This window comes from Calidris pugnax, unplaced genomic scaffold, assembly GCF_001431845.1.
Source record: "Calidris pugnax isolate Ruff unplaced genomic scaffold, ASM143184v1 scaffold69, whole genome shotgun sequence".
Lineage (NCBI taxonomy): Eukaryota > Metazoa > Chordata > Aves > Charadriiformes > Scolopacidae > Calidris > Calidris pugnax.
The window spans coordinates 9,408,504-9,436,417 of NW_015090859.1; the positions used below are offsets into that span (position 1 = coordinate 9,408,504).

Consider the following 27,914-nt stretch of genomic DNA (forward strand, 5'->3'; position numbering starts at 1 on the left):
GCCCAGGTAAGTCATTAAAGTGAACAGCTAAATGAAGAAAAATGGGGGGGGTTGGTGTGGCGATAGAATTGTCTGGGCTTCATTTCCCTTATCTCCCTTCAGGCCCCCTCTCCCTACCACTGCGGTGCCTCAAAGGCCTTTAATAGCCATATAGATGTGTTTCTAGCACACTGGAGTTTTGCTAATCACAGAATGATATGGGGTTGGAAGGGACCTCTGGAGATCATCTAGTCAACCCACCTGCCAAAGCAAGTCCACCTAGAGCAGGTTGCACAGGAACATGTCCAGGCGGGTTTTGAATGTCTCCAGAGATGGAGACTCCACCACCTCTCTGGGCAGCCTGTTCCAGTGCTCTACAGCCTGTTCCAGTGCTCTGCCACCCTCAAGGTAAAGAAGTTCCTCCTCATGTTCAGATGGAACGTCTTATGTTCAAGTTTGTGCCCATTTCCTCTTGTCCTGTCCCTGGGCACCACTGAAAAAAGACTGGCCCCATCCTCTTGACACCCACCTTTCAAGTATTTATGGGCATTGACTGGAAGTTCTAATGGAATATGGATAATGGAAGTTTTAGGTCACCCTTATGATGAAATGTTTCTTAAAACATAAGGAAAAGCATCTTAGTATCACAGCCTTAGGCGCTGCCAACCTTCTGAGGGGGCCAACAGCTTATCCACAACAGGGTGTCAGCTAAGGTTAGAGCCAGGTGTATAGGAAACAGGTATTTCCACTGCTGGTTGTATTTGCCTCTCTCTGGGGAAGAGACTGACATTCCAACAGGGAACTGAAACTCAGGCAGGGATGTGGAGCAGGCAGGAGGAAAACCTGCGGCTTGAGCACCCCCAGCTCGGAGCAACTCAGTTACCAAAAGATTCTACAAATTAATCACCAAGAGCTGCGGTTCTCGTAACGTACAGGTTTTCTTTCAAGTTTGTAAAACAAACAGCAGAATGTCACCACAGCCTTTAATTTCTTCTTGTACATAACCATTCACAGTACATTAACAGCCCAAATAATATTGCACTGGATTATTTTAAAAAAATTTCATCTTGCAAGTAGTACTCACTTTTCAAAGCCAACAGATGAACAATTTGGTCAACTTGCACCAAGAAAATGGTTAGATAAGAATCCTATACTTTATTGATACCACATGGATTTGTAACCCCAAAGGGAAATGAGAATGAGCTGTAAACTGGTTCCTTGTTAAAGATAGAAAATTAGTAATTCCTTGCTGATTAAATGTAGAAAGACTGGGGGGAAAAAAATGAAATCTGAAAGTTATCTCATTCCTGTTAGACCGCTTGCTGTATATATAATTATATTCTATACTGTGAAAGTCCATCTACATTTTAAAATCCAGCAGTCTACAGATTAACATGGTAAAAAAAAAATAATATATTTTTATGAAAAGAGAAGAAATAGTGTTTGCCTCAGAGGAGAGAGAGAGTTTTCAGATTGTGAAGTCATCTTTTTTTTTTTCTTTTTTTTTTTTTTTAATAGGTGCAATCTTTGAGGCAACAAAATGTCTTTTGGCATTTGGCACTCTAATAAAGGACAATATTTTAATACTGGCACAAGCTAAAAACAGCACAGAATGACAAAATACAAGACATGAAACGAACCGCAGCCACTGGGGTGATGGTAAGCTAGTCTGACCGCATGGAGAACTTAAACAGTTTTGCTGAAGAAATTGTGAAAGTTTTTGCAAAACCATCCTTAATTATTTTTTTTCTTTTCTTTTCTTTTACCAAATTGTACGTTTTTACTAAACTCGGAGGGAGAAAAGAGTTTCCAATGTCCTCTAGAAAATCAGCAGCTGCTGGACAATCAAGGGGGCGGCTCGTTGCGCCGTCAATAGGCGTGAGGCTCTTTATGGCTCAGCGCTCGGGTGCGTGAGGCGGAGCTGGTGGCACTTCGGATCACTTCCATCCACCTGCCAGGGGGCACGGGGAGAGACACAAACCAAACAACTGTCAATCCACAAGGAAAGATTTCCAGAAAAATAACCTCCTACTTGTGCAGGGTTTTATTTTCGGTGCCCTCCTGAGCCTGTCTGGAGTCAAGAGGCTCTAGACCCAAACGACGGCCAAACGCTCACAGGAAAAGAGATTTAGAGAAGATAAACTGGGAGGACAGCACCCAAAATTCCTGAACTTAGTAGTGGCCAAATCTCCCTTTTTTTTTTTTTTTTTTCCCATTTTTCCTGGATGGTCCAAGTGATAAGCAGTTGAGACCAACCACTCGATTCTAGAGTGAAAAAATGTAATTTAGCTGCAGCTGCTGCTCCTTTTCCCTAGAACTGAGAAAGGGCTTTTGTGTTTTTTCCAATTCTACTCATTCATTTCATCACCTCTTTCCCACGATTTATAGTTGTAGACTGACATGGCTAAAACTTAGTAATAGCTTTCTTGAATAGGAGAGGACATTAAGATTTTTGACACGTTAATGCTTCATTTAAGAGCTAAATTAATTCCCAGCACAATTTAGGAGGACGAGAGCCCATTTCCTGGTGCTCCATCTATCTGAAACTCAGTGGGAGGTGTAAAAATTACTTGCCCAAGTGGCAGAAATACATAGTAAGAACAGCCCCTTCTGTGAAAAATCAGAATTTTATTTCAGGTGAGGGTTTTCCATCCAGCTGTACTAGATGGTGGGAAGTTATTCTGAAGAGCTCCTGAAAAGTCCTGTGATCTCTTTCCATGCTTCCCAAAGTCTGGTACACAGAGCTCCCCGTACAGCCAATCTGATCCGTTTTGACTGGATAATTCCTGCCTATAAGCCAGGTTTTGTAGTGATTACAGTTACAGCTACCACCTTATCGAAACCAACCACTTGGTTCTACCATTATCAGGTTTAAAATTTCTTTTAAAACTCTAAAGGGTTCTTTCTCTAGTTGTGCTGAGCTACTTGCCTGTGTTTATTGAACCCATTTTCTAAGCTTCGCATCTACTAACCTCATTTGGAAAAAAACTCCTGGAATTTTACAAAATTCCCTCTCACAGAAGCTGGGCTTACCTTTCAAACGTGTATTCGCTTTCAGCCCTGAAGTAGTACACGTGGGATTTGAAATGTAGTTTGAAGACATAATCTTTGTGGATGTTTTCAGATTCGGAAGGAATGGTAAGTGAGTATCCCAATAAAGGAAGGCTGGCTAAAGGATGATTGTCCTGAAAAGAAAGGATGGAAAATGCTGAGACATCAAATGCCCTCAAGTAAATAGAGCACAGAAGTGAAACAGAAGACAGATAACACTCTCATCTAAAGGTCATCACGGTGTTTCCACACGTGCGTGGAAAAAATACCAGCTTTCTCCACTGGCAATGATCTTAATTGTCTGGTAGTTTCAGCCTGGATCCTTCTGGATCCTCACGGATCCTTCTGATGAGGATCTGCTGCAAGCTGATCCTATCAGTATTCTCTCACAAGAAGGTTGTCTGAAATTTTGGACTTTCACTGCTTTCAAACTGAGGAACATAAAGCCCCATCACTTGGCATCAGCAGAGCATGAGGCGTGTTCATCTCAGGCTTGCAAACATCTGCTCCTTTAGAAACGTCCCGGCCACCCTGCAGCATTTGTTGCTTAAGTCCTTTCACTTCATGATGTGTATGAACAAATCATTTCTTTCTCCCACCTACGGGTAGAATATCCTACAATTAATTATTTTATTATTTTTTTTTAATGCAGAAATTCCATCCTTAAGGATTTCTATAGCAATGAAAGCACGACGTAGCAACTGGAATTATTTTGTGCTTACGCCCTGCTCAAACACAGAGATCCAAAAGTCCAACAGATTCTAAACAGAAAAGCCCCAGCTCTGGCAGTGGGATGTTTGCTGAGATGGATTAATCATTGGCCACTGCTCTCTCATGTTTGACTTAAGTGTCAGTAACGGCAAGCAAAATGTAGAAATCAGTATTAAGTTTTAAATTGTAATAATCTCAGCATTTGTACGAGAGAAAACTCTCGTTTGAAGTCACACCACAATTTCTGAGTGGCAGTGGGATGCGCTGCACTGTTAGGGATGCCATGTACTGGGACCATTCAAAGCAGCAGATTGAGAGCAGGCTCTGCTCCACCTTCCAGCAGCAGTAAATGCAGCCGTGACTGGTGCATCTGCTCCTCTCGCCTACAGCACCCCTGACCAATGCCCACTCTTCTCTCCGCTACAGCTTTCACAAAAACACAAGGTCTTCTCCAGCCACCCCCACCCACTGGTGCCCCTCCGTTACCTGGTGCGATTTATAGAAGAACATACAGAAGTTGGTGAACACCACCCAAAGCTTCTGCCACCCGTTGCTGTTTTTGAATTTTCGGAGGAGATTTCCAGACAGCTGGTTCTGCAACAGATCCAAAGTAGCCCAGTGAAACACTGAAAGGTAGCTGCACGTTTAATTAGCGTAAGAAAAATTATCTGCTTTTATCTGGTTGTATATGACCTGGCATGTGAAAATATCTTGGTTGAATGGACATATTTTTCTTCTGCATTTTTCTACTGCTTAAAATAGTACTTTACATAACATATTTGTCTGTAGCTGGGTACTTCCAAAGCTTTAAGCTACTATACATATTTTTTTTTTCAATTGAAGTGGCCTTCAGTAATGTATTACCAAGCACCAGTCAGTCTTGTTACCCTAGTCTGTTTGTGTCAGTTTTAAATGATACTTAAATAGAGTAATGGAAACAGAAAGTCTGACATGAATTTGTGATGTAAAGAAAAATTATGAGATACTTTGGAATTGCAGATAGAGATTGAGCTCTCAGTACCCAGTGAGTTCACACAGTAACTTTTTTAAGATTTGAGAAGCAAGGATCGTTAACCTTATTTTCAGCTGCTCTTCACATCATGAAGATGTAAAGTCCAGCATCACTGTGCCTTGCAAATGAGGGGGAGGTCTCAGCGCATCATTAATTACTTCCCATTCCTTGTTGAGTCTAAGGGCTCTCACCTGGATCAAACCAGCTGTTTACATGGTCCTCTTTACATAATGCAGACACTAATAGCTTAAATCTGTAAAGCTTAATACTCAAGGTCTGGTGGTCCCAATTTATCTGCTACAAATTACATGTTCTTGAAAATGTTGGGTTTGTTTTTTGGTTTTTTTTTCACCAGTCTTGGATAGACATTAAAGCCTTTGCTTTACATCATCCCACGTTCTGCTATCTGGACTGCTGCCTCCTTGCCCTAAGTTAGAGGTGTACTCCTTAATTTTCTGTTACCTCATTACTCTGGAGGATATCATAAAAGGACAGGCTTTGCATTCGGTACCAGCAGACATATGAAATGGGAACAGGCCGCTGATCACTGATCAGTCCAGCAGGTAGGGAAGTACAGTCACTGACAGAGAGAGGATCTTCTACCACGAGAGAGACAGAAAGGAGGGAGAGACACAAAGAAAATAAACGATAATGCTGAAGTGAGAGGCACCAACAGAATGACGTGAGCATGAGCGTAACCTGCCACGCATGGAACAAGGGTGGAGCTGGAGATGTTTTCACAGAACAAGGTACGACTCCAGGGTGTGCTTGGTCTTCACTGCTTTGTTTGCATTCATTTGAGGCACGGGGAGGAACAAAAATTAGGACCAACGAGCACTGATCTCAGACCAAGAGATTTGCCTAACTAAATGTTTTAACTGGTAGAGTTAGTCCCTGGTATAAATGGTGTATCTATTTATAATAAGGCCTCCTCTTTAGGGAAAAATGCTAGACCTTGTTCTGAGCTGAACTATTCCTCCCTTACAGGATATAAGGGTATAAAGAGCAGAAAATGTGGGATCCCACAAGCCCATGTGGGATTGAAGCCACGCTCTACAGTCAGTGTTTTCTTGTACAGAATAAATTTCTTTCAGCCACAAACTGGCCTTCTGTTTTTTTGTTAAACAGAGGCAGTTACACAAACTGTGAATATAGTCTGTCCTTCCATCTCTATGGCTTCTCTAGAGCAACGGTGGCCTCATGTCCAAGGGCTGCTCATGCATGCTATTCCACTCAGCCCTAAGATTCCTTTTACCATTTTCACTGAGTGTAAATTTCCATTCCATGAGGACTGTGATAAAGCCCTCGGAGCTCCCCTGGAGGCTCTCTTGGGCAAAGGAATCATAGAATGGTTTGGGTTGGAAGGGATCTTAAAGATCATCTACTTCCAACCCCCGTGCCATGGGCAGGGACACCTCCCACTAAAGCAGGTTGCTCAAAGCCCCATCCAGCCTGGTCTCGAACACCTGAGCAGGCTCACCACCTTATCCTAAAACCAACACTGAACTCCAAGCCTTTCATCTTTGAAAAGCCAATGTCTGCACCTCGCCTGCCCAGTGCAGAATTAACTAACGTGCATAAAATTGGCTGAGCTGTGATCGAGGTTGGGGGAAAAAGGATGTTTACCTTGGAGGTGGAAAATGCAAATAAAGAAAAAAAGCAGATGAGACTGAGCAATGAGACAAGGTTCCAGAAAAGATGGCTAGGTAAAGAAAGTACGTTAGTAATACACGTAATTAAAACTCTGGCTGCAGCAGCTAAAGACAATATCCTTTCAGCTCGAGCAATGACTTAATGCCTCTGTAACTGAAAGCATTAAGACAGTTTGACCTGCTTTAAATTTTAAAGGGCATCAGCGTTTTGGTTTTTTTTGGACAGTTACTTCTATGGAAATTACTGCTCTAACTGATTACACAAAGATGCGCCGAGGGAGCAGACACGTGTTTCTTGACTGATGGTTTATGCCATCATTTGAGGCTACCAGTTTAGTAGGTGTGCCTGAACCCTCCCCGGGAGGAGACAACGGAATGGTCCACGTGTTAAGGAGAAGCGAAAAGGAAATTGTCATTCAAGAGCGAGTCTGGAGCTGCAGTTCAGATGGTTCTGAGGCAGATACCTCCACAGCAATACTAAAGTCGATCATTGAAACACTGGTATTTCTGTGCCAGCAGACGTGCACCGTAGTGTTGCCACGGTGGGGTGACTGACGTTCGAGTGAGGTGCGGGATGCACTGAGGTCGTCCTCAGATTCCTGGTCTACAGTAGTTTCATCAGGAGACTCTATGAAATGCAGGGAAAAAGCATCTTTCTTCCTCTATGCGACAACATATATAAGTGGAAAAATTAAACAGATCAACTCTGTCCACAATATTGTGAACTAATTTTAAAACACACTTTTAGAAAAATCATTTTGTGCAGATGTTAAGCAGATTTTTCGTTTTTCACGTTTTTCTGCAAGTTGTTAGAATCAAAGACTAACTACTGTGCTTTGCTGGTGCTTTTAATACCTTCCAAGGACGGGCACTGCCCCAATCTTGTTAAATAGTTCCTGGAATCATTATGCTTAAGTCACTTCTCTATTCAGTGAAACTTTCTGCTAACATCAACAAGAACATTAAAATGGCACATATATAAATATATATATATATATATAAAAAAATCAGCTTCAAATGTATCAGTTTGACCCATGGCCAGCATTTTTCACCACTTTGCTTAGAAGCAATCACCAATCACACTGATGGAAGTGAATAAAGCCTACACTGGAGCATTTACTTACTATTGTCAGGTGGGCTGCTTGCCAGTAACTCTGGGGCAGGGCCACTGCTCTTCTCAGCCAGGTCTACTGCCATCTGAATGTCCTCAGTCCATTTGTCCATTTCAGCGCGGGTACTAGCAACAAAAATTCAGGCTTTATTCCCTTCCATACAGGCCAAAAGCAAACTCTAACAAATAGTCACAAGTTGAGCTTACTTTTAATTTAAATAAACAAATTCAGACACAAGATGCTAGGCTGTTTTCCTAATAACTTAGTTTTGGCTCTGACTTGCACAACTGCCGCTCTATTTTATCCCATTCACCCTTTTTTTTTTGGCATTCACAAAAGAATACACCTTTGAAATTGTTTTAGGAGCCAATCCAAAGAAAATGATGCCTCTTGGCTTTTTTACCGGTCCCATTGTGAAAGCTGCAGAGAAATACAGTTTACACCTGCGTGTTGTCTCCACTGAATTACCTTGCAGCAACGACGATGGACTGGTGTTGACCTCGTAGTGTCAGACAATGAGGAACCCCCCATTCCTCCTCACTTTCTTCTATCTGAGAGACAAAAGCCCAAATGCAGTGAGATTGCAGGAAGCACACGTTTCTTAAGGTGAAACAGTGAACTGAACAGGCTCTTACCATCAGGGGAAAGAAAACAAAGACAAATGCTCACAAAAACCAATTTTGAGCTAGGCATTGAGAGAAAAAATGGTAGCTTGCTCATTGGAAAAACACTAAGTTCATTCTGCCATAACCTCCCAAACCAAAAGCATGGCTTATCTGCTTTGTGGGAAAAAAAAAGGAAAACAGTGGTATTTTTATCAGAAGAGACATGTTAAAGGTTGGGAGTGCTCTGGACACTGTAGCATAACACGGTTCTGTTGTGAACAAGTCCACACCAAATGAGAATCAATAACTCCTAGAAGCACTAAATAAAACTTGAAGCTTCACAGGTGTTCAGATAAATTCAGTTACTGTGGTAGTGATTACCTAACCCAATTCTCAGGAAAACAGTACGAACAGATACAAACCCACGAGAAGTTCCAGTGAAAATAATGGGGGAATGAAAAGTGTTTTGAAACTAGCAAAAATATTTTTGAAATCGTGTAAGAAGAGGAGGTAACCAGGTGCTGTTGGCTCGAATTGGCTGTTTTCCAGAAGAATTAGCTCTACTAGAAAATGGAAAACATTAGAAAATGTTCTTTTATAGAAATCAGATTGTTGCTACGGTTTACTTGCCTTGCCCAGTGTGTCTATAAGCAATTGGTGATTAATTACTTCTAAGAATCATGGTTAAATTTATGGGCTGAAAAAAAAAAAAGCTCCCATCTCATGAGAAGTTTGCATTATGAGGCAAAATGCCTTCTCCCCTCTCTGCCCCCCCCTTTTTGCTCTATAATCACCTTTGTGTAGAAAGCTGCATGCTGAACCCAACACAGCCCCATCAGACCCTGCAGAATGTAACCACAACTTCCCTGATTTGGAGCACAGCCTGCTGCTCCTGCTTCCAATCCAGCAGAAATTAATCAAGCAATTCAGATGGCACCACAAATGGCCATTTAAGCACGAATTCCTTACGTTCTCACAATACTTACTGTCATGCCATACAGCGGGAGATGCCCGTGGACTTTAAATTGATTTGATGCTGTCAGGCCTCTACTTGTGTACAATAAAATATCGTTAAACTAAAAAGCAAGAATAAGCATTATTAGAATGTATGTATGTAGAAAAAGAAGTTAGGATGGTAAATATGGTAAAGCTGCCAGTACTGGCTGACTATTTATATGGTAGTCCTAATGCATGAATCAAAAATACTGACTTCTACAATATTCTGGTACTTAGTATTAGCACCTGCTATTATCACGGAATCAGAGAATGGTTTGGGTTGGAAGGGACCTTAAAGATCATGGAGTTCCAACCCCCCTGCCCTGGGCAGGGACACCTCCCACTAGAGCAGGTTGCTGCTGCCTATTTTCCCTGCCTTCCTTCCAAGGTAGTCTCAGGCACATTCCTGCAATTTTCCACTGGATGTCTTCCAATGCCTTCTAATATTCCTTTATTCTAATATTCCTTTATTCAGAACTAACGAGCCACAACGGCAGCCAAGCCGAGCAGTACGTTTGACATTCTGTTGCACTTTGAAGCTGTAGGAGATAAGTGTGTTTCACCAATATTTTCTTCCAATTTGTGTGGAGAAATAAGCAAGCACGATTTACATGCTCTAGCTCTAGGCAATCCTGCTTCAGCAAGGGAGTTGGACTAGATGATCTCTATGGTCCCTTCCAACTCTAGAAATTCAGTGAAATTCAGTGAAATTCAGTGAAATTCTATGTCTGAGAGAGGTGTGTCCAACTTAACTCAATTACTAAGTGGCTATCTATTACTCCCCATACTCAGAAGGAAGCTGTTTTAAGGCAGGTGGCTTTAGGTTAGAGACATCAAGGTGACCAGACTGAAAAAATCTCAATTTGTGGAGCTGCCTGCATGTAACAGCAGTTGTCAAAAGCACATCAAATGACCATCTGCATTTTGTTGCCTTAATACGGAAAGTGTATTTTCACTGTGCCACCTGGGTCAAAGGATGTTTTTTTCTCAAACCACGCAGCTGCATCAAGAAAAATCATACCCTGACCATACTCTGGTGCAAAAAAGAGCTCTCCCAAGGACACCTACAACCCAACAACAATCCTTTATAAAGCTACGTGGATCGGCCACTAGAGGGGGATTTAATTTTGCCAATGATTACACATGTATTCAGGAGTCTCAGTATACCAAATCGGGATTTTATCTCCAAAAAGATTCTCTTGCTTGAGACAGAGCAAAGATTTCTTTGACAGCGCAACTGGCTCGAGAGTCTAGTTTCAATTTTTTAATGTTTTATACAGGTATAATATGGAGGTATCCTCTCAGAACAAGAATTGCAAGAAAATATGCACCTTATTCACTAGGCTTCCTCTTCAGTGCTTTTAAAGGCAGAGGATAATCCTACCCAGGTAGATTTAGTGCTTATATCTTTGGCTTATTTGAAAGATTAAATGTCAACCACCTTGTAAAACCCAGCACGCTCATAAGCTTTTCTACACACCCCCTGCCTTCACCTTCTGCGTACAAGGAGCCAAGGAAGTATTTTTCTGCCACACTGCACTGACTCTTTTGTGTTCTGCCCTGTGACACCAGACTAGAAAAATCTGTGCACTCTGCTGGGCATCCCAGTGCCCCAGCATGAAATGAGAGGAGGAACCACCTGGTCAGCTCTTGTGGATCAGAGACTGAGTGGGATCACCGTAACCTGAAAACGCTGCGAGTGATGGAGGGAGGAGATAACCCTTCCCAGTGCTAGAGCTGCAAACTGTATCTCCAGGTAAAGGCAGGTCCGTCAATGTGCTGGGCCCTCATGGGCTGAAACTGGATGGTTTGTGGAAAAACTTGATTCTGTAAATACGTCCTGAGAGCATTGTGTTGGATTATCATTCATATCACCGGGAGTTACTCTCCATCTTCTTTCCTGGACTTGATCACTAACCCTGGTGACACTTTTCATATAATGACTCTCCTTTTATTTAAGGCAATTTCTAGGAGGTATTATTTTATCATGATATTCAGTGTCGTATAAAAATTAATAGTTTTATCTTTGTGAGAAGCAGTTACAAAGAGTATATTTGGTTTGGACAGAAATGCAAATTCTTAACAACCAGCTGGACAGGTGATGTATTATATTAACTTAAATAAGGCTGTTTAAAAATACTTACTGTAATTCACAATTCAAGTCTAACAGCTTGCCTAATAGTTGCCTATAGTTACATTTCATTATACAAAGAAAAAAAGTCTTCTTGCTTACCAGAAAGAACATCCGTTGCTGTAAACCTTTTCCAGACAACTTACTAAGACTGCCCAGTCTAATGAACTCCTGTGGGAAACAAATACAAAACAAATATGTATCTTCTACAAAAATGATGACAATTTTTTATCATGCAAACACAAATATGACTACTTGGTCATAGGACTGACTGGACTATTGGTCACTAAGAATTTTTATTTTTTTAATTAAGTATGTTAAAAATCTTACTTACAGGATAATTTCTTTCCAGTCATAACTGTTTTTAGGATATACTCCTTCACAGCCTTTCTTTCCTTCATTTTAAGAAAATTCAGCTAAGCAAAATTTTCTTTACCTAACATTGATTCTTTCAGACATCTCCCTCCTTCATCAGTTTTGAATGAGTATTTTTCATGGTACAAATGATGTAAAACTAGCCATAAGTTGGCCTGCATGTTATTGGTTAGCCACTGGTAAGCTTCTGTTGTGCGTATGGCATACGCAGCTCTTCACTGAGATGTAAAATCAGCTCCACAAACCAACATCACCATCGGCAGCAGAAAAAGATGGAAATTTGTCTGGCAGCATGAGTTATCCTAGTAGCATCCATGTCGTGTAATGCAGTACATTACTTGAGATCAAAATTTTTAAGAATGTTTAGGGATGGAATTATTGGAAAAGTAGCAGATCTAAAACCTTCAAAATGCTGGATTTCCTGGGCTTAGTGTGAACTATAATGTAACTCACCCTTCCACTTATCTGAAACCCATGAAAATATCATTTTTCAGCCACTCCCTCCAGCTTCTGCCAAGAGGTTTATATTTATTTATTATGGTCTTTCGAAGGTCATTGTACTCATAATTGTGCATGTAAAAGCCATATGAGGCATCAGAATCACTTGCAGCTTAGCAACAAACTGGCTGTCGAAGATTAATCTGTGCAGAGTGGGGCTCCAGTCGCCTTAGGGATGCTGTGAGGTGTCCAGTCCCCCTACCCGCATTGTGTAAGGGCTATGGGGTAGAAAAAGTGGGTAGAGGTGGTTATGCCTATATCATGGTAGGCTCACATTACCAGAGAGGCCACTGGAAGCTGCTGTTGGCCACCAAAGAATATTAACCATATTTGCTATTTATACAGTACCACCTAATGGTCACTGGGCAGGCTTAGCACCACCATGGCAAGTGCCATTGGAACACGAGTTATGGGCTGTAGACCATTGCAATCTGCAAGCACAGCTGGCCACAGGATGTTTTTAATGTCCTCATTATAGGAACCAGCTCGGTGGCAGCAGAGACCCCAGACTGGGGCAACGTGAAGAGGGTGGCTACCAACAGCACCCTTTAGGGCATGACATGAGGCCTAACACGGGACTTCTCCTCTGAGACATGGCGGGTAGACCCAGCCATGGGTGACAGTGGCATGTGCCTCCCAGGCCAGTCAGCGCCAGGGCAGGGACTTCAGCCAGAGCTAGAAGAGTGGCCAAAGCAGCGACCATCTTGGGCATGTGGTGGTGAGCGTGGTGGCCAAGGCTTTTTTGACTTGGCAGGCAAGCAACCTCTGCGCCTGGCCTGCCTTCTTCTCGAACTTCCTAGGAGAGGAGGAAGATTGCTCTGTCTTTGAACAGAATGGGGTAGCAGAAACAGCCGATGACAGCATTTAATTTCATGCCATCGAGAGATGCGCAGGCTGTGAAATGCCCTGAGGGGATTGCCAAGGAAGGGAACAGCCTGTGGATCACTGGATGGAGGCATGAGCCGCGGCGGGAGACAGGGAAGAGGCAAAGTGAGGACGCCGGGAACAGCCACGAATCGAGAAACACCCCTGCTCAGCGCTGCCTTCCCAATGGCACATCAACACCAACCCCCTTTTTTCTAAACGTTGGAAGCCTTCAATGAATTAGACCCTGGAGAGCTCTCAGCAAGCTGCCTTTCCGTCACGACTCTGCTGCGGCACCAGACATGGACACGGCCTGGCAAGCAGACCCCAGGCCATGGCTCTCGCCGAGCGGCCACCCTGCAGGAACGTGTCAGGGCCAAGCAGCCGGGCTGCAGCGCAAGTTCCAGCCCTGCCATCTTTGCAGTTCAACACAAAACTCATCTGTTTTTTTTTTCCCCAAGCTGTATCCCAGTCTAGTGATGCATTTCTCCCGGCATTTCAGTTGCCCCAAGTACTGTTTTTATATATTACACAGAAATTCAGGGGAGTGGGGAGGAAACGACTTCAACAACAGACAGTTCTCAAGTTTGCACGCACAGATACGTGCACCTAGAAAGGTATAAAAGGCTACAGATGCTACTGGGGCTCATTTATTCCAAAATAAGCCTCCGTTTCTAAAAAATCATGATAAGTAAGAAAGAAATGTTGGCATTTTTATAATACAATTAGATGTGTTTACTCAAGGCAACACTGTCTTAGAAATTATCGCCTGACATTACATGTGGGCTAAAGAGACTGCTCGTCCCCAGGGCCATGAGTTTCAAAGCTAGGCATTGTGAAAGGGCTGAAGGTCCTCCAGCACAAATATCTTACTTTCCTTTAGTCTGCTTTGCTCTAGCATCAAGGGTTGAAAAAAAAAATAAAAATTAAGGGCAGCAAGAAATGAGGAAATGTGCAAGTGCTCAAGCTCTGAACAGTGTAATAAATATTACATTTTTACTGCCTCTGTTGTAATAGATGTTTGGAATTGCTTACAACTGTCCCAATCTATATATAAGATAAACCTAATAAAATCAGTAAAAAGGTAATAAAGATGATTGCTTCTTCCCACTTTAAAGACTGCTGTTTTCTATGGTATTAGTATGTTTGCATTTGATAGTTCTTGTTGATAGAAAAAGGTTCATATGAGGAAATGCAATTTCACAGCTTCCCCTAAGAAACAGGTTTCTAAAATATACCTAATGCTTTTAAATTGTACCAGACCTTGTCCAGAACTCTGCTACTTACCCTTCCTGGGATCACCAGATTGTCTATGCCTATCAAGTCTTTCTTGAGTTCATGCAGCTTCTGGAAATTCTCCATCTTTATCATATTGCCATGGAGCTGAGCCACCATTTCTGAAATCTCAGCTAAAGCAGCTAGATGGACAAAACCATAAAATGCTTATTAAAAATTTACAAGAATGTTTCAAAAGAAAAATAGCTCTTGCCCGCAGCACCCAGCTCATGAACATCACCTTTCTTGTGCTACCCTTCACCTTCATGGTGTAAAGCTACTCAGGCAGACTGAAAAACACACAAACTGTGCACGTCACCTTACGGAGTGGAGGGGAGAGAGTGGAGTGTGCTAATTAAGAGATGATCTATTTCCTCAACTAAAAGGTTGATTTTTTTTGCCAAAGGAACTTTGTAGGAATACTCAAGTAAATTCAGAGCACCAATGAATGGGTTCTCCTAAAGGATGTAGTTTCTATTACTGTGAGGGTGGTGGAGCACTGGAACAGGTTGCCCAGGGAGGTGGTTGAGGCCCCATCCCTGGAGATATTTGAGATGAGGCTCAATGAGGACCTGGGCAACCCGGTCTAGTTGGGGGTGTCCCTGCTGACTGCGGGGAGGTCGGACTAGATGACCTTTGGAGGTCCCTTCCAGCCTGGACTATTCTATGATTCTATGATTCCCATACCTCCAATTAATATAAGGATCTTTTTAATGTTTGACAGAAAATGCATTTTTTCCCCCTGCCTGCAGCACCCTGGGTCAGGGTCAAGGGAACTGCAACAGTGGGCTTTTTTTCCTTCTTACATCATTGTTCATCCACCTGTTAGTGGGAGACCTGTGCTCTCTGCTGGGATTCACATCCACATCTCCCTTTTTTTAATGGCGTCCTTTACACTCTGACTTTTAACAAAAGCCTGCCACCACCTTAGTCAGAGACTGATCCCAGAGTGACGGTGTGTCAGAGTCACGCTGTCCTCCTCATGCTCTCTTATTTTCACCCCTGGATCCTGTGTTTGTACCCGTTTCAAGAGTGCAGCAGGAATCAAACCTGGATTGTTGCTGCACTCTCTGGGGAGGTGGGAACAGACACATCATACTCATCATGTAGAGTTGGCCAAAGGAAACGAAGGCCCTACTCGCTGCATTCCTTGAGATCACTCAGGCAGTAGCTACATTTAGGGAGACATCTGTGTCACACAGCACTTCAGTGCCACAGACCTCCGTGGCATTTCCTATTGCTACAGGTCAAGTTACCTCCGCATTTTGTGTGTTGTCTGCTGTGGGTCTCATCACACGGCACTTAAGAGAACTTATCCAACTAACTCAGCTAAAACCTGACATCTGGGAGCAGTCATGCTGAGTGCTGCTCCCTGCCCAAGACCTTCTGTGCTGAGTGGTAACTCTACAGATAACACCGACATCTTTAAACATATCTGCATCAAAAGAAGTGTGGCCAGCAGGTTGCAGGACGTGATTCTGCCCCTCTACTCTGCTCTCATGAGACCCCACCTGGAGTACTGTGTCCAGCTCTGGAGAAGAGAAGGCTCCAGACAGACCTGATAATGGCCTTCCAGTACCTAAAGGGGGCTACCACAGAGATGTGGAGGGACTCTTTATCAGGGAATGTAGTGATAGGATGAGGGGTAATGGTTTTAAACTGAAAGAGGGGAGATTTAGATTAGATACCAGGAAGAAATTCTTTCCTGTGAGGGTGGTGAGACACTGGAACAGGTTGCCCAGAGAAGTTGTGGATGCCTCATCCCTGGAAGTGTTCAAGACCAGGCTGGATGGGGATTTGAGCAACCTGGTCTAGTGGGAGGTGTCCCTTTAAGGTCTCTTCCAACTCTAACCACTCTATGATTCTATGTAGATAACTTACAATCGGGGTGGGGGACAGAGATAAGAAAGGAGGAAAACAGTGTTAAAAAGAAATAGCAGGCAGTGATTTCAGACTACAGGAAGAAAATTTCTTTCAGTTTGAAAAAAAAATAAAAAACGTTGGTAGCTTTGAGTTCCTGAAACAAATCATGGCAATGGTAATAGAACAAACTCTATGTCTGGAAAAACAACACTTAAAGACATAATAACAGCAGCCACACTGGGTCAGGCGAAGGGTTCACCTGGGCCAATATTCTCTGTTCCTTGCAGATCCCTAGGGAAAGCTAAGAACGAGACAATTGCATTTGGTACGTTCCCTGTGCTCTCACCCAACCTCCCAACTGTTTTCAGTTCAAGCGACTTCCTGAACTGCATGTCATTTCTGTGTGTTAAATGACCCCCAGCAGATTTCTCTTCCATCTTCTGGTCCAGACTGTGGCATAAAGCATATACAAGAGCAACTTTAATCCTACCATTTCTGGTCTTCTGCATGCTGGATTTTGCAACTCAATCCACTTTCAATGTAGGCTTAAAAAAAAGATTATTTTTTTTGTCCAGCCACACACCTCTAGTGATTGGATACCATTCCCCAACTCCAGGAATTGGTGTGGTTTCTCTTACTTACCTCTTGAATCCCTGAAGTCTACGTGGCTTGGTGGGTAGTGTTTGCAAAGCCTCTCCATTATCTGCTTGTAGTGCATAAGCCTGTGTAAAGGTCTGAGCAGGAAGGTGTTGAGAGGCAAGTAGCAGACTTTCTGTAGCTCAAAATCCCTGCAAAAGGTCTCCAGCTTGCGAGAGTTCTTGATCCCATTCTCCAGCTCAATTAAAATCTCATTGTGCTTCCACAGGTGAATTGTCAGTTGCTTACAGGCACAAAGAAAAAAAAGAGCATATGGTAGAGCTATTAGCAATCACTGTGAGACATGACTCAGCCCAAACCTATTCCAGTAAAAAATACCCAACTAGCACAGCAGCTGGGATTTTGCAAACAAAGCCACTGCGCAACACAATAGTTCTGATATTCACTTGAAAAGGAGAAATGGCATTACTGGTTTGAAGTACACACCCCCGCCCCCTCTGCATTCCCTGTAAAACAAAAGTACATGAGTAAACAAAGCGAACTCATACCAGTGAGAAATCCAAATGCAAGGAGATAACATGAACATAGCTCAACGCAAGTGTAGGTGCAACAAGGAGAGATGATGTGAATGGAGAGCTAGGAAATAAAATGGGATCTTCTGGGAGGATGAAGAGATTTAGTTGCTGAGTTCCCTTAGGTGCTTTTGGGCAACTGCTCTCCCTTATTAAGGAGAAGTTGCATCTTCTGGGAATCCAAACAAGCACAAAAATGGAGGAGTTGTCTGACAGAAACAGGTATGTTAGAGTTCTTCATCCTTCTATTATGCCTTCTTCTCCTTACTGCAGTCCTTAAGATGATCCCACTGGCAGCAGGGGAGTTATGCACCAGGAAGTGAATGAGGTTTGCATGAAATACGTAACCTCAATTAGGGCTCACTATCACAGACATTCACGAGTCCCATTTAAAACAATTAAGCAATATTTTTTTGAACAATTAACACAGGGGCTTCATTTGTGTTTTCCAAAAGGTAAACCGGCTGTCCAGGATGCACAGAGCTTCTCTGAGCAGTGAAAAAAACAAAAGTCTCCCAGTACCCGGTAGAATTTTAACCAGCAACAAAAAGAAATGGAATGCGCGCGTTGAATGGACTTGAGAAGACAGTCTGGCATATTCTCAAGCTCGTGCTTCTTGACACATTCCCAATCGCCTCCCCTTCTCCTGTGATTTGTGACCTCCTTACCAGAAATATACCTTTCCTACAGCCAAGCTGCTTCCTCCATACTTTGCATATTCATTTTACAAGCCTGTAACTCAAGCAAAGACACAGCAGACCCTCTGGACTACATCAGAGGCTGTCCATTAATTACTCACTCTTAACTTTTTTCTTATATTAATTAAACAAGGAGTGTCAGTTCTTAGGTCTTTTAACAGGTCTCATGATAAATACCAGGAGTTTTAACTAACTTCATTGCTTCCTGGGCAGTTCTTTAAGTGAATTTTGGTTTTGCCTCTTTCCTCCATGTATTTGTACTTATCAGTGGTGGTTGTTCCCAAAGCAAAGGGAACAGAATCCTCTAATGGGAAAGGGAGAATGGTGAAGGTGAAAGCACACTGACAGGTCTAAGTTACAGTGAGGACTGTACTCTGCCATTAAACTGGTGCCACAGAAGGACCTGCAGACAGTGAAGGACAATATACTGTCCAAGAGCAGAAGCAGAATCTGCCAGAAGCTGGGATTCCGAAAACTGCTTGTGAAAAGGTGCATACTTCTTAAAAGCAGGGATGGAGGTAGAAAAGACCCCCCCCTGCATTTCTCCCAATGCCTCTCAATTGTGTTTTGAGGGTAAAAAGCAGTTCCTGATAGCTAAGTACTCTGCAAAGAGGATAAGGCCACCTTCTTGGTGACAGAGCTGTCCGTGTCAGGGACTGCAAATCAAGGTCTCTACATTCTCTTTTTCTGATTTGCTGTACAATCGCTTGGACGTCACTTAACCTCTCTTCATTGCTCTCTGTCCTTCTAAAAATAAGCTTAGTGCTTGGACGTCACTTAACCTCTCTTTGCTCTCTGTCCTTCTAAAAATAAGCTTAGTACTAACAAATGTCTCGGGAGAGCTGTAAAGATTAAACTGCCCTTTCCTCCAGCCAAGGACTCAAGGCCATTCCATTTACTAACTGCAGAATGCCAAAGTGGCAATCACCAAGGAAAGATTTATCGGACAGTTTCAAAAGCACTTTGAGATCCACATGCTGAAGGCAGAGGGCCATGTTCTGCCACACATTGACCTGAATGCATAGCTACATTAATAAGATGAGCTCTGTGTTATCCATCCATACCGTAAGTATTTGGATAAACCTTTCATCTAAATTGGCACCGTAGTGCACAAATATGTTTCCCAAATCAAATCAGATCAATATCCAGGTTATGGTCACTACTCCTGCGATGTCTTAAAGCTCATATTTGCATGCACAAGTAGGCACGCTCAGTGTTTGAACAATCTCTTCAACCATACAAATTCCCATGTTTTGCCTTCCTATTTGAAAGAAGAAAGAACTGGAATTGAAATGTTCCTGAACTTTTGTGTTCATTGTTCCTGCATTTGGAGAGTAGACTGAAGAAAGGGGACGGACAATTTAAAATCAGCTTGCAATTTTGAAATCTCAGCGCTCACCAAATGCTTGCTACTTTATGAAAGGAAACTTTTAAACATAAGCCTTGATTACAACTGGAAAAAACCAGCACAGGAAGCAACATCATAAGAAAATGAAAAGCACGCTAACATTAATCTGTGTCAAAGCTTAATAGTTATAGGATCATGCCTACCTTCATACTCTGAATGTTCTTTAGCATAACGTCTCCGATTCTTTGGTAATCTCCTTTAATGTGAGCATTAGAGCGGCCTTCCCTGTCAGCAACAGAAGTATCACACGCTTCAGTCATGCAATAAAACCACATAATCACTTCTAAGCACAGAAAAGAACTCAACAGCTCATTTCTTTTAGAATCCTGACCCCCATGCCCCTTTGCTTGGGAGCATGAGAGGAATCTTCCTGATGGACATGTAATTCCCAGGTACAGTACACCTTTCGCCCAGCCCGGCTTGCACTCCTAACAACAGGGAGGGCAGGCGCTTAACAGGAGGATTAGAGTTTTAAAGAAAATTTCTAGCATTTTTAAACACACCACAGAAGGGTGGAAATGCCTCGAGAAAAAAGAAGACATCAAAACCCCATGACAACATGTGGGCGTAGAGCAGAAGGATAATTCTGTTCAGAAACAGGGATTGCACCCTGGCACAGGACCCGCAGGTGTTCCTCTGCTGAAAAGCTTTCTGCTTGCACAAGGGACAGTGGGACAAAAAAAAAAAAAAAAAAAGATTAAACAATCCATCCAGCATCTGGGTTTGACTCCTAAGTGTTACATAGTGGCAGGAATTTTCTTTCAATGTGTCTCTTTTGGTATTAAAAATGCAGACTGCTCCCTCCCACCCAGTCAGCTGCACTGGGGTGGGTGCTCCATTTGGGAGAAACCCAGCTCCTGATGAAAAAGATATTTCCTGCTTCTAAAACCATGTGCGAGACAGGCAGGGATACCACACTCTGACTGAAGGCAAACACATCTTTTAGAAAACACCAGAGGAAGAATCACGAATATAAGAACCTAACTGTTACAGATATGTTCTAATCAAGTTAGGTTTTCAAACTAAAATCGCCAGGGGAGGTGTGGGGAAAAGCACAGTCCCCCTCCTCTTTCCAGCTTCTAATACTGCATCCAAGTTTCCCGCATTGTGGCTTTTCATGTGCTGTCCTCAAGTTTTAAAATTCAGTTCAACTCCCACACCTGAGTATTGGGAGACAGATCCAGTCCTTGTGTCAGCAACTGCAATTCAGCCAAAGAAAGGCACGACCTTGACAGAGGACAGAAATATAATCAAGCTCTAAGCGAACCCAAGGATAACAGGAACTGTTAAACACAACACAAAACTCTGTTTTTGTGTTACTGCTAAATGGATATAGTGTTTTTCATCCACTTGCAGCAGTTCACACTTTTAAGACAATTCTGTGTGCAGTGAAGGAATAAGTGGACAACCAGGTGGTAAATCTCTGCATCCCTTAGCACCGGTGATTTAGCCAGAGAGGTCCCCCACTCACCAAATCATAGAGGACGCAGCTGTTGTTAGGAACATACTTTCCCTGGTAAGGTACTTTTTTTAAAAAAAAAATCCATATTACTACATTAATAGATGCATATTCAGACATTAATATTGTTTTGTATAGTTAAACATGGTTATGTTCAAGCTGGATAATCTCTCTGCATGCTTTTCTACATGGGAGATGTGGAAGGCACAGCAGCTTATGAGTACTACACAGTAACATCTGTTTTATTCTTCAACAAAGAGACTCAGCTGATAAACAAGGGATTGCTCCATGTTCGGCTGAACAATATCCAGTGTCGGAGGCTGTCTTTAATTATTTCCTATTGTGTTAAGTCTCCTGGGCACTCACATGCCTATTTAAGCACGAAAAATACAGTTCTCAACAAGATCTTTTGCGTTTTTTTCTGAACCCAAAGGTTACACTGGGGTAGGAAGCTGGGCCATGTCAATGGTCACTTCAACTAGCGTTGCCAGTTTTGCTAAAGCACTACATTATATACACACTGCCACAGTCAAAACACGCCCAAGAAACGGTCTATATTGCAAGGAAGAGCAGAGGTAGGTACAGACATCACAAGATTGCAGTCTCCACATCACCTGAGGATGAAAGCCCAATTTCTCTCTCCAGGAAGCCTCTGCCTATCAAGTCTCATCTCCCCTCTACGCTGTTTCCCTGCCTTTCTCTTCCCCTACGCCCTACCCATCCAGCAGCTCTCCCCGCTGGGATTTCCTCTCAGAGGCTGTAAATAAAACTTCCCAGCCACTCAAGCTCCCCTCCAAGCGGCGCGTATCAAAGCGCCCCTGACTGAAAACCACAGCCATTGGAAGTCCAAGGCGGTAGCGCCGGGGGCCGGCAGGAGGCCGGGGAAAGTGGCCCTCCACCCCATGCAGCCAGCGTGCAGCATCCCCTCTCAAACGGCTCACGCTGTGCACAGTCCCAAAATGTCAAAGCCAGATGGATTTGTGTGGCTGCCAGCAACAGGCACGGCGTTGGGCAATTATCTCTAGTCGGAATTCTTGCTTTACGAGTTACTCTCTTCACTCCCCGGCATCGCCTGGACCCTTTTATATGTCTCTACGTTTGATTTAACCTAATGGACTTCGGCAGTTTGGTACCCTTCTGATTTACTGCCAAGATAAATATTAAGTACCTCATGACAGACTGCCATTTCTAAATAGAAATTGCTTTTCTGATCTCAAGGCTACAACACACAGGTTGGCTGGAACACTCGTTGCGAACTTCTTCATCTACTAGCTAGCTACAAAAAGGCTGACCCCAAGCCCACCAAAGTCATAGCGAGTGCTTCCACTGACTTTGTGAACTTCAGCTAATATTTAGTGCAGTTGTTCACTGAACAGTCGGGTCCTAATTTCCTAAAAGTTGACCCCCTGACCCCTCTTCAGCACAGCCAGCACTCGACTGCTTGTGCAGCATCTTGCCACATCAGTCACAAAAAAGCACCGGGAACGTTCCCCTTCATTGGCTTCGGCCACGGACTATTCCAAGGCTTTATTTTAAACAGTTTGAGGGCTTTCAAATCCGACTCTGCATCTTGGCAGAGAGACAAAGATGGAGAGAAAGGGGTTCCCCAAAAGCAACAGCCTCTCTCCAGCTGTGGGCTGAACAGCTAAGAGCTGAATTGGACCGGAGCCCTGAGCCCAGGCCAGCAGATATAACCCGTGCCGCATGCAGATGCGCACCGCTGGAAGAAATAAAACCCTAAAAAAACACAAAAAAATGTAATGGCTGGGTATTGCTCCTTGTTCCAGCCATTCTCCTTGCTTTGGTTATTTATTTCCATGTAAACATGGCCCATTGAGATGGAGGTGATTTTCCCACTGGGGATGGTGCATTCGTATGTAAGGTGTGATGCAGAGCGGAGGGGCAGGGAAAGCTGAAGCCAGGCATAGGGGAACATGATGGCCCCACCTCTGCCTCCTAAACCCCATCCACCACTCCACCCAGCTCTCTGCCTGGACTCCACAGTAACCCCTAAGCTACACTGTCCTCCCTCCTCAGCCCCTCGACGTGCAAAACCCAATTAAACAAAAAGAAACGCCGAGAAAAGAGCATCCAAATACACAGAATATTAAAATAAAAACCAAGCACCCGACCCATCAGCTGGTGAGTTACTGCTTCAACAGCCCCAAGCATGGCAGCAGAGAAGAGAGCTCTCCCTGTGGTGTATGTTTTGAATAACAACACTCGGCTTCCTGGGGGGTGTGTGAAGAAACTGCTCGTTTGTTGTGCATCGATGGCTAAATTGTTCTTTTTACTCCTTGTTTTCACGGGTCACTGTTTGAACATGGTATCTATCTCCTACTGACAAGGGACGGAGCTCAGGGACCAGGTTCTTACAAATTTTCATCAGGAGGTGATTTATGACCCTCAGCACCATCGCAGATGTAAGAGCTGCTTTCCCCACACATAATGTGCCCTCACTCCACTGACATTGTGTTGGGTAGTCTGAAGCTACTGAAAATCATGCTGAATAGTGGAGATATTATTCTATAAAAAGCTCATTTTCAATTTTTCTCCAAGTAGTCCCTTCCTTTTTACCATAATGCAAGTGTACAATTGCAAGCAAAGAAGAGGAGACCAACTTTTTATACCTGATAACAAAATCAGACACACCTTACAGATTTCTAAAAATGGCCACCAGCTTACTGAATACGTGATAAGAAAATCAGACACACCTTAGAGATTTCTAAAAATGGCCACCAGCTTACTGACAGGGACTACACAAGCAGCTATGTTGGATTTTCAAATTACATAAAGTTTTGAGTACGTGCCATTGTAAAATGAATGAAGTCAGCCAATACTATCCCTCAATCATTCAGGAATGCTAGCAGAAGGAACAAAATTTTGATGGGGATGGTGGGAGGCAAAGGAGGGAAAGATATCTCAACAGAGATTTTTTTTTTTTTTTTTCAGGTCAACACATTTTGATGGGGATGGTGGGAAGGCAAAGGAGGGAAAGATATCTCAGAGATTTTTTTTTTTTTTTCAGGTCAACATAAAAACTTCCATTGCAGCCCTTCAATTGCAGCAAATTATATTTGCAGTGTATGACCTTCTGCTACATGCTCAGGAACAGCATCTCCCTCACGGATACTATAGCTTCTCTTTGAGCACTTGGACACTTTTGACTTTAAGAGTACTATTAACTAAAGTTCTGATATTAAGGAATACCTTAAACATTCCCCATTACAACCACCTTCTAAATAAGAGGAACATTTTGTAACTGGAAAAGAAGAGTCGATAAAAGCAACACCCTCTTCATTGCTCACACCCTGCTATTACACACTGCCCTGCCCATTCCAGCCAGCCCTGCAGCTGTCCTTTCCGCAGTAAGTGGTGCACAGAACACAGCTCAGAGCCTAGGAAACGTACTGCTGAAGCCATCAGAGCTCCCCAGAGTCCCACCAAGCCTTTGGGGAGTGTGCACGCATTTAAAGGCTTGGGGCTGGCTGTTCCCGTTGTGAGAGAAACCCAATCTACAGCACGTGTGTGTCAGTAACGCTTTTAAACCATAAGAGATCAGAGCAAGTGACACCATCACGTGGAAATAAACACCACAATATTTCATACCTTGCCGTGGCACCTCCTCAGAGGCGATCCTGGGCTCATCCTGCTTGGGAGAGATGCAAAAATGAACCTAACATGGCTCTGGGTGTGACTAATGGATCCCGGACAAGCTATTTCTCTCCCACCATTTCAAATTTGTTAGGGTGTAGCATGGCTCTAATCCCCAGAAGTACCCAAAAGTGACTTCAGCAATGGAAACTGTTCTCTCGAAAGCAAGCACAATGCACTGGCACCAAGCCCCTCTTAATGTCTTGGTCTCAGGAATCCACACTGCGTGACTCTGAGGTTTATACTACAAAACATCCTTCGTTACACAGGGCAAAGAGACTTTGGAAACTGTCCTCTTCATCCCTCTTCACCAGGCACGCAGAACCAGCTGAATCCTCAGCACTCGTGCATTTGAGAAGGCAGATAAGGATTGCTGCCGTGTTTATATAAACTGTTTATTAGGCTGTTCTTCCTGACCACAAGTACTCCTTCCCAAACAAAAAATGGGTAATAAATCAACACTTAGCTCATCTTCCTACACCTCCCTGAGTGCTTTATATTAAAGGTTTTCAAATCTTCTTTCGTGAATCTTGATTGAGCCTTCTCCTTTCATATGCTAAGATCCAAGAGCTTTTTTTTTCCTTTTTTTTTTTTGAAAATTACGAGCCAAACTTTTCTCAGCCACATCTGGTAGTACTGAGTAGCAGCTTTCCTCAGAAGAGCCTGTGAACTGGGAGTCAACTTACTAGCTTCCCTGAAAGAAGATGAATCTGTCTGCATTTCTGGAAATTACGTAAGGCTTTTTTCTTCCTAGCACATGGGTAAGGCCCAAAACGCAGATTTATGCTACCTGATAGGGCTTCCCAGGACAGGAATGACTACCCTGGCTTGCCCTAGCATTACTCTTTGCAGGGCTTAGCAATTGACCAAGGGGAAAAAAAATATAGTTCTCCATTTGCTGCCTTCTGTTAGAATTTACAGACACGAGTTTCAAAACTTGTAATATAAACATTTAAAGGGGTGTGGGAAGATGAGGTCAATTTTTTTGGCTGGAAAATGGCGCTTGTGCCCCAAGTGAATAGCATATTAAAGAGCTTAGATAAATGAAGGAGCAAAACCTAACTGACTCCTCGGCTTCAACCGGCCAGATGTTAATGGAGCATGTCATGCTCTGCCTGCACTGCCCACGCCTCGGCCTCCTTGCCATAAAATCTCTCAGGCCCTGAGAAATCAGAGCTTTAAATCACTGAGATATCCCTCCCATATTTCCACCCAGCACAAAGGGTTGGGAACTCCTGGCCTTGCATCCCAAGGCCTTGCTGAGGAACAACCTGGATGAGTTCTGGTAGCCAGGACCTGGACCTGGATGCCCGAGTGTAGGATGCAGCTCTCCAGACACTTGCCAACAGGACAGCCTGATGTGCACTGCTCTTTCTCCCATCCTGGGCAGCTTCCTGCTCTTTTTCTCTTCCTCCTCCTCCTCTCTTGTTGCACGAGAGGGCAGAGTCCCACGCCTGCCTGTTGCCTGCCTGCCCGCGTCCACCAAAGGTCACAGAATCACAGAAACTTCATGGTTGGATGGGACCTTTGAGATCATCGATCCAACCACCAAAAAAAACCCAACAAAACCCACAACCTCCCCCAACAGACACAAACCAACAATCTCGGGCACTAGAGCATGCCCTGAAGAGCCACATCTACACATTTCTTAAATACCTTCAGGGATGGTGACTCCACCACCTCCCTGGGCAGGCTGTTCCAGTGCCTGACTGCTCTCTCAGTTAAGTAATTCTTCCTAACATCTGATCTAAACCTCCCCTGCTGCAACTTCAGACCATTTCCTCTGGTCCTGTCATTATTCACTTGGGAGAAGAGGCCAACATCCACCTCTCTACAACCTCCTTTCAGGTAGTTGTAGAGGGCAATGAGGTGTCCCCTCAGCCTCCTCTTCTCCAAACTAAACATGCCCAGGTCATCCTTCCTCTCCTCAAACTGCAGGGCCTCTAGTAGGGTATTTTCACTTGGTCCCAGCAACATGGTCAGTCTCCTGAACAGAGGGCTCAGCAGAGTTTGGACAACCAAAGGGATTCACAGGTTGCTTCACTTGCCCTGCAACAGCACAGGCAGAGCAGAAAACATCGCTCAGAGCATGATATGCCTGATCTCAGGATGCTATGCAATAAAACCACCAGGAATCTGCTCAGTTTCCTGGCCAACAAGAAAGAAACTCTGGCTGTGAAAAATGCAGCAACTGCCTATATTCTGCAGTTGGCTACCGGTGTCAGCATCGGTTCATGTCTTGTTAAAAGCTTTCCCACTATGCACTAGACACTGAGATGTGCTGCTCTCAGGAAATGCAGTACTAAAGGGAAAAACGGGAGAATTGTGTAAAGAAACAAATCGGACCTGCCAGAATCTATACCTGGGTCAAAAGCATACCAGCCCTTAAGATGTTCAGTAACAAACAGCCTGCCCCTGACAGTAGATTCAAACAGTGCAGAGGCCTTCGAGCAAGCCAGAAATGCTTTTAATAATGTGCACAACCTGAGCTGCTTTGAGCCAAACACTAAAAGTCTATAGATGTTTTAAGAAATGAAAAGCACACAGCCATCTAACAATTGTTAGGCGTGATCCTCCCCTGGCCTTGCTCTCCACACAGCTCCTTTGCAGAGCATCAGCTTCAACGTGATCCAAGTCCGAAGAGACCAGGGAATGGCCTCCCGTAAGCACCTCCAACATGCGGTGTGAAGGTTTGAAACAAACTTTAGACAAACACACCAATGTCTCGGCAGAGCGAGAAGCCAAAATGCACTTTAAGCTGATAAAACCCAGCATCCTACTTGCTAGGGCAACACAGATGACTGGTTGCGGGAGGGTCTTCCTCTCAGACATGCTCCTACAACACACCTGGGTACCTAGGGGCTTCCAGTAGATCGATGAAGTCCACAACCCTTTCATTCAAAGGCCCTTTTTTCATAGGACACACCGGCCTCTGATAAATGCAGAGCACGCTCGTGTCTCAGGACAAGCATCCCACCTTCCTCCCCACCCTCCACCTGCCTGGAAATTTAGAAGAGCTGCCATAGGAGAGTCAGATTCAAATGAGTTGGCTTGAATCCTGCCCAGACCTGCCTGCAGCAGTGCCACCGGCTCAGCCGTGCCCACGGGGAGCTACACAGCTGATGTAGAGGCTGGCAGCACTGTGGTGGGCAACACAACCCAAGCCCACTAGCTTAAAACCACCCAGGGCCAAAGACAGAGATACAATCACAGCAGGACAGACACTGAGCTAAGTGACCTTGACCACACTGCTGAAGAAATTCCCCACCACGTTACCACCAGCTGCTTCTTCTAGATGCTGAGGGGGCTGTTTATTTTTGTCACTCGACGTTTAATTAAACGGTAATCTCTATAGGATGAAGTTTATTGCTTGCAGCTTACCTCGGCATCTGTGGCATTATA

At 43.7% G+C, this 27,914-nt stretch overlaps 1 protein-coding gene across 4 annotated transcripts in view; it reads right to left on the reverse strand.

Moving 5' to 3' along the window:
* Window positions 1–898: 898 nt before the first annotated feature.
* Window positions 899–27,914, reverse strand: part of LOC106889264 (FERM, RhoGEF and pleckstrin domain-containing protein 1) — a 208,738-nt gene continuing 181,722 nt past the window's right edge. For 3 of the 4 annotated variants that reach the window (XM_014944110.1, XM_014944108.1, XM_014944107.1), the window contains 11 exons: window positions 19,543–19,624; window positions 16,767–17,004; window positions 14,274–14,404; window positions 11,352–11,420; window positions 9,109–9,198; window positions 7,986–8,068; window positions 7,530–7,642; window positions 6,870–7,033; window positions 4,228–4,335; window positions 3,013–3,164; window positions 899–1,930 (listed from right to left, as the gene is read on the reverse strand). In XM_014944110.1, the coding sequence (XP_014799596.1) occupies window positions 1,849–1,930; window positions 3,013–3,164; window positions 4,228–4,335; window positions 6,870–7,033; window positions 7,530–7,642; window positions 7,986–8,068; window positions 9,109–9,198; window positions 11,352–11,420; window positions 14,274–14,404; window positions 16,767–17,004; window positions 19,543–19,624 (1,312 nt within the window). In that variant the 3' untranslated portion in view covers window positions 899–1,848. Of the gene's footprint in view, window positions 1,931–3,012; window positions 3,165–4,227; window positions 4,336–5,215; window positions 5,353–6,869; window positions 7,034–7,529; window positions 7,643–7,985; window positions 8,069–9,108; window positions 9,199–11,351; window positions 11,421–14,273; window positions 14,405–16,766; window positions 17,005–19,542; window positions 19,625–27,914 lie in introns of all 4 variants that reach the window. The other variant, XM_014944109.1, reaches the window with a different exon arrangement.